Source organism: Lichenostomus cassidix, chromosome 10 (assembly GCF_008360975.1).
Source record: "Lichenostomus cassidix isolate B80296 chromosome 10, HeHo_3.0, whole genome shotgun sequence".
Taxonomy (NCBI): domain Eukaryota; kingdom Metazoa; phylum Chordata; class Aves; order Passeriformes; family Meliphagidae; genus Lichenostomus; species Lichenostomus cassidix.
In genome coordinates, this window is record NC_139491.1 from 5,326,014 (window position 1) to 5,338,170 (window position 12,157).

Here is a 12,157-nt window from a genome sequence, read left to right on the forward strand (position 1 = left end):
TGGAGGGAGACTTCTCCCCCCTCCCAGCCTTTCTGCTAAGGTTGTAGCTGCTGTGTGGTTTGAGATACTCACTCTGACCACAGGCAGGCAGAAGATGGAGGGAGAAAGCAGACAGCCATGATCAAAGCAAAATTTAGCACACAAGTCACTGCATCTAGCAGGCTTTTTTTGTCTGTAGGAACATATGCTCTTTCCACTGTGCATCTCCTCTTGAAAATGAGGATGAGAGATTTTCTTTACTTTGGGAGGTGGCAGTACTGAGCAAGTGAAAAATACGTGGTTTTGCTGTGCATAGATTCAGGCCTGTAGAAACAGTTGCCCTATGTGATAGTGAGAGATCAAAGACCAATCAGATCCCAAATTCCACATACAGTGTCTAGAAGTGGCAGCATTTGCTCAAGAAATCAAAATAATTAGTTTTGGTTTTTTTCATGTGATCTTGTAAAAAATACCCAGGGTAGGAATAAAGAGTAGTGTCACTAAGACACTCCCCCTTATATTCACTTACCAGTATTGAGTGTGAAATTGCAGTATCCACCAGCATCTTTGAAGGCACTGAATCATTACTGGTGAGCAGATTTTGCACTATCCTGAAGGCATTTGGATCCTTTGGCACTGAAGGAGAATCTAGGCTGTCCCTGCATCTGGAAGTGTCAGACTCAAATCCTTAGGTTTTATCACTTTGTAAATCACAGTTCAACATTTTAATGTTTTATCCCACTGTAAACGTAACTTACCAAAAGGCAGAGATCAAGAGCAAAAAATTTATTCTTTCATCTGCTAGAAGTCTGACCACAACAAATCCAGTGTAGAGGAGAGATCCCCAGCTCAGCCATCCCTAGGTTCCCTGGGGAACATTCCCTAGCACAGGTTCCCTACCCATTCCCATCTACCTATCCCCCAAACCACTGAAGGCCAGTGCCTTATGCTTCCTCCTTGGGCTGAAAGCCACTCTCTAAATGTGCTGCCTGAGCCATTCTAGCAGGCAATAATTAAGAGTGAGAGGCAAAATCTGCTGACCATCCAAACCTGGCCCTGTATGACTCAGAACCAGATGCATGTGCCCACTCCATGAGCCTGTCCTACCTTTCTTCTGCAAGAACATCCTCAAAGATGGATCCTCAAAGATGGTTTAGAAGGCTAATTCCAGTAGGACATCACAAATTTTACACCAGAAAGTCTTCCAGCTCTTACTTTCTTCCCCTGCAAGAGGCACATCATCTTGTTCAGCCAAGAGGGAGTTTGCAGGTGTTCAATCCAATGCACAGGAACTGACTGGCAGAGCTTGTTCACGTAAAATTTAACAAGAATCACCAGCCCTGGGGTTAAAGCCACACTGAGAATTTGAACTCATGCCTGCCCAGGTGCTGCTGCTGCTGCTGCAAACACTGAGACCTGAATGCCACCTTCTGCTTCCCCGTGCTCAGTTTCATGATTTATGTCAGAAGAACACATCTTTTATGCAAAACAAAATGACCCCCTAAATTCTCTTGAAATGCTGCATTGTTTTCAGTCAAAGCATCACAGAGAAAAGTAGATTAAAAATGCTATACTCTCAAGAGGCTTTTTTTTTTTCGCTCCAACACTATTTCTAGATGCTTGTGAATATTTACACTAAACATAAATATATCCTTTGCTCACGTCTTCCTTGAATTACACAATTATTGCTGAGGGTCTTTCCCCGATAAACTCTCACTCAGATACTTTGTCCCAAAATCACATTTCACCTGGCTTAACTTACCCAAATTTGAGAATGATTAAACCACTCCATCTTCAACAAACCAACAACCACGTGGAGTATCTCAGCTTCTCAGTTGGAAATTTTTAGGATATTATATTTCAATATTCTCATCAAGCCTGATTTTCAGGGGTAGAGGCACCAAGGTCCTGACACGTGGAGTTTTACAGATAAACCACCACACAATATTAAATCAGAACAGGGTTCACTACTAACATATGCCATAGTCTCTAAAGCCAAAGCTAACATTTCCAAAAACAGTCTATCAGCTTAGTTAAAGGATGGAAAATCCAAAGGTTAAGGTTTGGTAAGAATGTATTTTGTCAATTTTTTAATTAAGGTATCAGAGAAGCCAAATTCCTTCCTGGTGTGAACCTACTGGTCTGGTGGGAAAATAACTCGAGTTCCACTTGTGGTAACGCCTGGAGAATCAGGTCCTCAAATTAAAAATATAAAATAAAGCATAGCCCCATATAGAGCACAGGAAATTAAATGGCAAGTCTCTGTTTTCTAGGACAGCCCAATCCAGGGAGCTCTTGTACTCTTACCCCAGGCAGGGAATTAGCAGCAGCCAATAATTTAATTTCTAGGGGACAAGCAGTTTCCCTTTCCATGCACAGGGGTGCTGGGCAGAGCTCTCCAGTGGGGTCCCTGGGCAGCAGGACAAACCCTGGACTCTCCTCTGCTCTGTGGCTGCTCAGGAGGTAACTGAAAGGGAAGCAGAGGTGTGGCTGAAGGTTAAAATCAGAGATTTTTCAAGCAGACAGAAAGGAAAGGTGTGTGGCATTTCCAGCTGTGCTTTACTCCGTTGTTTGCTCGCTTCCCACAAGGTGTGTTTCAGTGACTGACTTATTACTGACAATGATTCATAGGGAAGCCAAGTCCTCAGTCCTATTCATGAATATTTAAAAAAACCAACCTTCAGCAGCACCTTATGTTTGGGCAAATGTGAGTACATATTGCATTTGCCCATATATGAATAACCCAAATTAGAGGACATCCTTCATATTTCAATATCTCCACAATTCTACAATCCAAAAGACCCAAATCTAGACTGAAATTTCTGAATTGCTTCTGGTCTTAGAGACTTTAGACTGCAAACGCCCTGAAATGACTACCTTAAATCAAAAATATAAGTTTTCAATTTCTGTGCTATGCATTGAATAGATTAAAAATGTAAGAACTGATAATTTGCACAGGGAAATGGATGCACAGAGATATTCTCACTTTAAGAATCACATGACAAATGTGAATAGAGAGTTTGACAAGTGGACTGTGCAGTAAGTGCACATAACCCTCCTTTCCCTTAAGCAGAGCATAGGAAATCCCACTAAAGAGTTGTAGGCAGGTGGGACAAAGAATTGAGAACATATCTCCTAATCCAGATAAATTAAAAGCATCGTCTTAACCTCAAATGTTTATTGCATTTCAAACAGCATTTATCAAAACAAAGAGCTCGTTACAACATATATAGGTACTGGACCATCCAAACCCCTTCATTTGGTATGTCTCCAGCATAACAATTAACACAAATTACTCTGAAATCCAACATATCTACACAAAATTTAAAAAAAGGAAAAAAAAAAAGGAAAAAGAAAAAAGAAAAAAATAAAATCACCGTCTCCTGTACAGAAGTCAGTTCCATGAGGAAAAATCTATAGGAAAAAAACCCCAAGCTACTAAAGTATCAATCCGAATTTCTGAATAAATAAACAGTTTTTCCTGCAGTTGAATGTTTTCACTCAAATCAACGATCAGATCCCACACGCCTGCTTAAATATGTCTGACTTTGGTCCTTACAAAATGACAAGATTACAGTATGATAAACCAGATGATAGTTTTAAGCGAGACAATGAGGCATTGTTTACAGAGAAGATTGAGAAACTGGTTTAACAAAAGGGTTCCGTGGACATCTATTGTATGTACAAGAAGGAGATTTACTGGAGATTTTGTAATTTCTACAAGGCTCTTTCCAACCAGCTTCATTAAGTTGAAGTAAATCAAATCATGCAGAGATCTGGCTCAGCCAGAGAGACATGCCGGGAAAGATACAAAATGAAGAAGAACAGACGCAAGATGATAAGCTTTAGAATCTTTGGCATTTTTCATAAACATTTTCAAGGCTTTTAGATCTGTATATTCACCCATTTTCCCCCACACACTCGCCTATAAATACATTATACATGCACTCTTTATACACAACTCTGTATATGCATGGTACACAAGCACACGTGCAAACAAAGAGGCATTTTTGTGGCTTTTTAAACCAGGATAATCTTTCCCCCAATCCTTCCATTTGCAGCTACACACAGCTTTGCATGAGCAAAAGACATTCTTTAGCCAATCAAGTAGATGAAAATGTGCCTGTCCTTATTCAAGAGCACAGTGGGACTTCGAAAAATAAACTTATGAAAAATTACTGAATCTGGCTAATAACCCAGTGGAAGATAGTCTGCTGTTAGTTTTCCTTCTTCAGATTCCTGCAACAGGCCAACAGGACTGTGCTGTGGGACCACACACAACTCCATCTGGATCACCAATCCATAAGCAAGGTTTTAACTGTTTTACCTTTTATTAGATGACTTTCAAAGCCTTTTTTTTGTTTTTTTGGGTTTTTTTTTTCAAAAAGAATCCTATCTCTCAGGTTTCTTTATTTTTTTGCACTGTGAACTACCCCAGGGGATGCTGCTGGTAATCCCTGCCTGGGAATCACAAGGAACACCTCCAGCTCTTGTGCTCCCAATGATTTGTGGTGACAATCACAATGTCCCACAGCACCTAAAGGACCGAGGGCTACAGCATCATCAAAATTAAGCAGGTTTCATAGATGATTATGTGTTTTAGTTTCCCCAGTCAAACAACCTGGATAATGCTGTTTTTCTGAAATATATAAAGCACATGCACAACTGCTAGAAGATCGGCAAGCAAGCAAGAGATCACATTCTCCTCAGAACACAAAACGGGGTCCTTTCTTCTGCCTTTGCATTGCTCACTTTCCACATGACTTCACTTTCGGATCCTCTCCTTGTGAACCACCAGGAAAGGCTGCAAGACATCAGTGGTGGACCAAAGCCTGCACACTATTGCACAACCACTTCTTTGGGCACGTGCTCTCTTTCTGCACAAGCACTTGTTTCTTTAAGGCTGTAAAGTGTTTTTCTCCTCTTGGATCTGTAGTGTTGACCCCTTTGGATTTAGACAGGAAAACAACAGCTATGCTGAAAATATCTGATGAGATGGAATTATAAAAGGCAAGGCAACAGAGTCTTTTCAGGTCACTGAGTTAGCCTTTTCTCTTAATCCTTTCATGGCATAAGGTTTTCATGCATCCATTGCCAGCAATGGATCTCCAATGATTCCGGTATACAAAGAGTTAACCACAGGCTGGGCTTTAAAAAAAAAAAAAAAAAGAAGAAAAAAAAAGGAAGAAAAAAAAAGGAAAAAGAAAAACCCACAAGTGCTGGATGAAATATTGAGATACTGTTGGAGCTCCTAGCTCTTTCTGCTAATTATGATAAAAAACTTTTTAAAATGTACACTGCTTGAACAGAAGATGGGTATCAAAGACTCGTTAATTCAGAGCTTAAACCTTTCTAGGCACAGTGATTTAACTCAGAAAAGAATAGCTTTCATATCTTAATGTAAATCTGTTGGATATGTTAAAAACTGGTTCAGAGCATCTCCTCACATCAGCTCAGCTGATCTGCTACACTAAGCAGAATTATCTCTTCCTACATAACACAGGGAGTGCTGCCACATCCAGCCTTGTCTCTGCAATCAAAGGGGAGGAAAAAAAAAAGAAAAATAAAAGGTGCAGTTGCACCATCCTCTCCCATTCTCCTCCCCGCCCCACAAGCTAGTTCACATGTTTCACCTTGCTCTTTTTTGGGATTCCGTGCCAAAAAGACAACCCAGAAAAGAAACCCAAGATAGGTGTTTATCAAAAACCACGTCTTCCAAGACAGAGAAAGTCTGTGGTGGTGATTCTAGTGTTGTTCTGAAGCAAGAGGGAGGGGAGGGGTGCTGTGTGTGCACGGAGGGAGATGCTGCATTCCCAAATCCTGCGGCGTCCTAGAGAGCACTCCGCTTCCTCCTGATGGGGCTGGAGCTGCTGGATGGTTTCAATTCAGCGTGCTGCACCTGTAAAAACAAACACACATGACGTTTGCACTTAGGTAACTCTAGCTCACTGCAGTGTGTGCTAATGGCTCCCCCAGGACAAAGCCAGGGAAACCAAGGAAGGTTCAAAAGTAATGAATCATTTTCTAAACACAGGAACATGGGGGATTAATTGCAGGAAGGATTTGAGGAGTCATGCATCATTTCTTGAAACAAAAAATATTAAAAGCAGATTTTTCTAATGAGATACATGGGGTTCTACCTGATTTCAGCAATGTAGGGTAGATCTTTTGGGTTTGTTTTGGTTTGGGAGTTGTTTTTCTTATCTTTCTGGCATTAACCTGTAAGTTTAATAAACTTCTCTCAGGAGTCTCAATTCAAGTGGATCCCAATAGACAGTAGGATGACAGTTGTCAAAACCATACACAGACCTTGGGATGCTGACATACTTAATCATTTCAAAAAAGGAAAACTGTTCTCCCAAATAGAACCTGGACAAAGCTACCTCCACTTTTCAAAACAAATTCATATACAATATAATGGTTAAAACATGAGTGGTAAACTGTCAAGGATGGTGTAATCTCCAAATTGTCTGTTGTGCTAGACAAAAGTATTCCCACTGAAATCATGGGGGAAATTTGGCTGAACACACCATCTTCTTCACTCCTCCCCTCTCTTTTGTCCAACATGTGGTTGTAAATGGGTAATGTACAGACAGGAGTGATTCCTAACTCACTTGCAGCACCCCAGTGAAATGCTGATGCATTGATAGCACGTAAAACAAAGCAGACAGAGGGGCTTTGGAGCTGCCATAGATGACTTGTCCCTGAAGTGAGTGGCTGTAAGTGTTTTCAGCACTAGTGGAAAACCCCAAGGTTTGTCCCATCTGAGGAACTTTCATCATTCCTCCCATAGAAAATGGTTATCATTTTCCCTGGAGAGCTCAAAGGATCCCAATATGACAGAAACCACTCAAGGAAATGTTGTAAGTGTAAATGTTAAATAAAGCATAAATAGAAAAGCAGCTTATCTTTAAACATAAACACTTAAAGGGCATATGCAAACCATCACTGCAAATCCAGTGGCCTCCACAAGAGCAATGACAACAAATAAAAATACACTGAAGTTTAATGGCTCTATGACTGTTCCTGCTTAGCATTTTTCCTCCCACCAGTCCATGGTGAGATTTCTTTCCAGTTATTAGTGCTACCACCAACCAGTCTGGTGGTATCTGGAGATAAATGCCACCAGAAGCTTTTTCCAGCCCTGTTTCTACCAGATGCCTCAACACTGTGTGTGAGGAATTCAATTTCTGTCTCCAACAGCATAAAGTCACTACAGGTGAGGCTGTGATTCCCTTATTCCCAGGGAGCAGCACCTCACAGGGAAAGTGCCACAATTCACAGAGAAAAGTACAATGTCAGAGGGATCCTGGGCATCAGGATCAGAGCCCGAGGACACAGATTCCAGTCGATTAAAACAAAAGAAAGAATCCTTTATGTGGTGTGGCTTCATCACCCAGCAAGACAGTTTTCCCTCCTCCAAGAGAAATAAACAGATCTTGACATTCTAAAGGACTTATTGTTCAAATAATTTCCAGGAAGATAGGCGAGATTGCTGAAAACAGTGTTGTTGTTTCAAAGAAATGGGAGAAGAGACAAGACTTGACTGAAACTGAGGGAGGATACATTCTGGTTAGATTAAAACTTATAATTCCATAATGGTGGAAGATTGATCTGATCAACTGTAGAGTATTTTATACACATTTCAAGGTTTTCTTTAAAGAAAAAGATGAGCGGGGCATTGTCCAAAGGAGGCCTGGAGCTCAAGCACAATGTCACAGAAATAATTCCCCCCATTCCTCCCCCTACCATGAGAGAAAGGAGAATTCAGCAAATCCTTTTGGATGGTTATCTCTATCAAAGAGACTATTTTTCTCCTCCCTCTGTACAAATACCGGAGCAGAAAGGTGACGAAAACCATAGCTCAGTAACCACGCTGAGTGATTTTCCAGATCATTTTTAAGTAGGTCTTTTCAGGATAATTTTTCTGCAATCATTTTATCCTTCTGACAAAGGATTTTGGCTCCCCTCTCTTCTAACACTCTCTCCCCCTCCCTTTGTGGATTTTCCCCCTATTCCTTATCTCGGTTATTCAAAAGTCATTGGCATTGTATTCCCAAACGGAGCACCCAGCAGCTCTCAGTGTCACTCCTTGCCTCTGTTGGCTCTGGCCATTCATTACTTACCTTTTGAACATCAGATGGTACCCTGGAGAGGAAATCTAGTAGCTCATTATTGTCGATGGCATAGGGATTTCTAAGCTTCTTAGTAAATTTATTTATGCCTAGGATGAAAAAAATAAAAAAAAATAAAAATAAAGGCAAACAAAATAACACAACCCTTTTCTACTCCCTCCCTCTAAATTTGTTCAGGCAAGGTGAAAAAGGGAAGGGGAATTCACAAGTTAAAATTAGTGTGAAAACAGTGCCTCAGACTTAAAGCCACACACATGTTCCCTGCCACGTGGAATCACTCACAAGTGCCTCCTGGAGGAAGCAGAGGACATTATTGATAAAGGGATTTCTCTGCTTTTGGGATCATGTGTTGCCAACAACGTGGCAAAAAGAGATTGCAGCATGAATTCATTCTGGGGGATACTCTGGGGAGAAAATACACATTGAAAACCAAGACTGCTGTTACATCTGCTAACCTAATGACCAAAGACATCCCCTCTCCTCTTGCCCAGGCAACTGGAAGGCTGCAAAAATAATTGGGGAAAAGGCTTTTTTCCCTTCCATTTCTTCTGAAAATGAAAGCTTTACCTCCCCATCCTGTCTCATAGCTTATCCCCTCTCTGCAGAGCTACATTTGCCAAACTGCCCACATTATGATGCTTTGGAACACTGCAAAACTTTATCACAAGGTTTACTTTATTTTGATCTTTGCGTGAAATATTTGGTTTATTAACTGCAGCAACAGCAGTCCACCTCCACAGACTTATTTAAGCTTCAGCTGACAGAGGTTGTCCCTAGTCTGGAGAGAAGATCCATGGGAGTATAATTTTCATATTATTGTGGAGTTCTTAAGGTCTTCTCTTGCCTCGCATGAGGTCATCTAGGTGAAGAGAATCAGCTAACCCATTTTAAAGAATAGCAAAAAATTCAAATGTTGGTTGCCTCTGAGGATCATAATACAGCATTCAATTCCATCATGCCCCTGTCCAAAATCTCATAGTGGTTTCCCTGGAAGTGATTTCAAACGTGATGGCTGCTCCAGCTTTCTCCTCTCCCTGAAATGTACCTGCCTCACATCTGAGATTCAGCTTTTAAGCCATATACTTGTAGCAAAATGACAACACAATTTTCTGTGTACCTGATTTTTAAAAAACAGAAAATACCATAAGGTCTTTTGAGGCCTTGCCACAGGGTAGTTGTTTAACATGTATCATATTTGAAGGCCCTGTCACTCTAGATGATGTTGAATGGATGTATAGTTTTCATGTACTCACCATGTCTTCCACACGAGAACAACAATATTTTGTTACTGAACTTTTTACTCCCAGCAGTTTCTCCCCTTTCCTTTTGCCCTTTCTTTTGTTGGATTTAATCCTTTATTTCTTTGTTGCTGTTTCCCAAGAATGGCCTTTTTTTTACTGCCACTTTCTCATTCCCTCCCTTTTCTACATCCAGGAGAGCCAAGAGAGCAGCTGATGGCTCAGCCCAGGGGTTATAGGGATTCCTACAACCCAGAGCCACACCAGGACTGAGCTCCTGCAGGTCAGAGAGGATTTACCTGCACTGTGCTCTCCACACCTTCCTACCTCAAGGCTGAGATAGACATTAACACCCTAAAAAAGACAGGAGGCCGTTTGGAAACGCAGAAAGTCTTCAGCAGCTGGAATCACAGAGTGGTTTGGATTGGAAGGGGTCTTGAAGACCATCTCAATCCAAGCCCCTGTCATGGCCAGGAACACCTTCCACTCTCCCAGGTTGCTCCAAACCCCATCCAACCTGGCCTTGGACACTTCCAGGGATGGAGCACCCACAGCTTCTCCAGAAAAACTGTGCCAGGATCTCACCACCCTCCCAGGGAAGAATTTCTCCCTAATATCTAATCTAAACCTGCCCTTTTTCCATTTAAAGCCATTCCCTTTTGTCCTATGCCCTTGAATGCCATCTCCTTTCATGAAAGATGATCCTACATTTCTTCATAACACCACCAGAAAAGTTTTAATTTTTAAAAGCTCCTCTTTTAGTTCGTGATGTATCTTCACACAAATACTTTCTAGCCCATGATAAAAGCAGAGGCTCAGTGTGTCCTGCTGGGCACTGGGCACAGCCTCTCCTGACTGCCAGGATATTCAGATCCAAGAGGCTCCCAGGGTCCAAATCTACATGGTCCAGCTCTGCAAACACAACTTGTCCACTTCCTACCATTTCCCAGCTGGAGGGCTCCAGCACCAGGAAGCTAATTACTTTCCTGCAGAAGAATAATAACACTGAAAGTAGCTTATCTAGGCTAATGCTCTTCTTGTGGTGCTGTTGGAAACATACAAAGAACCCTAGGAAAAGCAAATTATCGGATAACCCAGGGGGGAGAAATGGTAATTTTAAGAAGTTCATAACATCTTTATTCACCTCTAAGCAACAGCACTTGTTTGTCTGTGTAACAGGTCGTTTAAAGCTTGTTTGATTTCATTCTGTAGACATATATTGCATTTATCTCATACAAACGAGACACAGCGGAGTACTTACCCCAGATTAAAACAATGTACCTCAGTGGTATAAAATACAAAATAACTGTTGCTGCTACCAGGACCAAGCAGGCCAGGACAGAGAGGAAAGGCACCGTCCAGTTGAATGTGCTGTAAGGAAAAAACACAATTCTTCTCAACATTCCTGTTCTTGGGCACTGTTTGTGCTTTGCTACCCAATAATAATTTAATGACCTCTTTGCAGCGCTCAGTGCAGTCAGAAACGCTGTAAATTGCAGACCCTTTGGAAGGTGGATAAGCAGATTCCTACATCTGGATGCTATAATGGATTGAGGGAGAGGCAGATATCACGATAAGGAAAGAGAAAAGGAGCCCTGGGGAGCTCAGTGAAGTTGTTAGGCATGTAAGTGAGTTGTTTTTGTTTCTTCTCCTGCGTGTCGCACTTGTTACACATCCCTGCTCGCCAGCCAGCTCTCCATTATTCATGAGCAGATTATCTGATCTGGAGATGGGGCTGAGCTGTCAGATCAGCTCTGCTGGGCCACGCTGGAGATGACACCAGATGTGTGTCAGTGCAGGGCTCAGGGGTGGCAGGTAGCCAGAGTCACCCCCAGAAAAGAACTGGCATTGGGTTAATTATGATGCCAAACTGTGAAAGAGCAGCTCGAGGAATTTCTCTGTGCAACATTAGGGCCACAATATTCTATATAATCTCTCTACATTTATATAGCTGCTTCTGTTTCTTTACATTTCCTACAATTCTTTACTACACTCTACACAGGAGATTGGCTTGGATAAGCTGTAGTAAGGTAGCAGAAGTCCAAGCTTCTCCATTCCAACAATCTCCATTAGATTTTTCCCAAGAGAAGCTCTCTTGAGAAGCTCAGTTACTACAGCATTTCACCCTTTGGCCACACTGTAGTGAAAAGCAGGATTTTATTTCACTCAGACCTCTCATCTGCAAGTCAATGATGGACTTAAGGTGAGAAGCCATTGCTTACAGATCTTTGAAATTACTTTGTTTCCCTGTGCCCTTGTAGGACATAACCCTATGGCCTGCACCAAATGTTGAGATGCCTGGCCTACAAGGATGCCAGTTAGTCCATAGGTGGATTTATGGATCTGGGCATCTCTGTTTCATGCAATCTGCCTGCTAACTTCACCATATCACGATGATGGGGAGTAGGAAGAAGAGAGAATGAATCCAGACCACTTATCAGGCTATAAAATAAGACAAACTTCCCTTGACAGATAAAATTAATAGGACGCTTCAAGAATTACATTTAAGCTTCAATAGACGTATTAAATATTAAGTAAAAATAGGTGGGAGAGGACCCATCATTATCAATCAATGTAGCTTAAGTTAAAGTAAAAAAAAAATAGCAAAACAGCTCAATTCAGTTAAACTATGAAAACTCCCTATGATTGTGTAACTGGAGTGACAGACGGAAACTGTAGCACAATTCAGTCTGTCACTTACAAAAAAAAACTTTGATAGCAATTTTTTAATGGCACATCACTGCCGAGCTACAACAGAATTCTTCTGAAATTACATCGGGCGTCCACATTAGTACCCAATGTGTT

At 41.4% G+C, this 12,157-nt stretch overlaps 1 protein-coding gene across 3 annotated transcripts in view; it reads right to left on the bottom strand.

Moving 5' to 3' along the window:
* Positions 1-3,142: 3,142 nt before the first annotated feature.
* MCTP2 (multiple C2 and transmembrane domain containing 2) overlaps positions 3,143-12,157 on the bottom strand; it is a 121,640-nt gene continuing 112,625 nt past the window's right edge. For all 3 annotated transcript variants that reach the window (XM_085070388.1, XM_085070389.1, XM_085070391.1), the window contains 3 exons: positions 10,614-10,723; positions 8,106-8,203; positions 3,143-5,878 (listed from right to left, as the gene is read on the bottom strand). In XM_085070388.1, the coding sequence (XP_084926514.1) occupies positions 5,810-5,878; positions 8,106-8,203; positions 10,614-10,723 (277 nt within the window). In that variant the 3' untranslated portion in view covers positions 3,143-5,809. The remainder of the gene's footprint in view (positions 5,879-8,105; positions 8,204-10,613; positions 10,724-12,157) is intronic.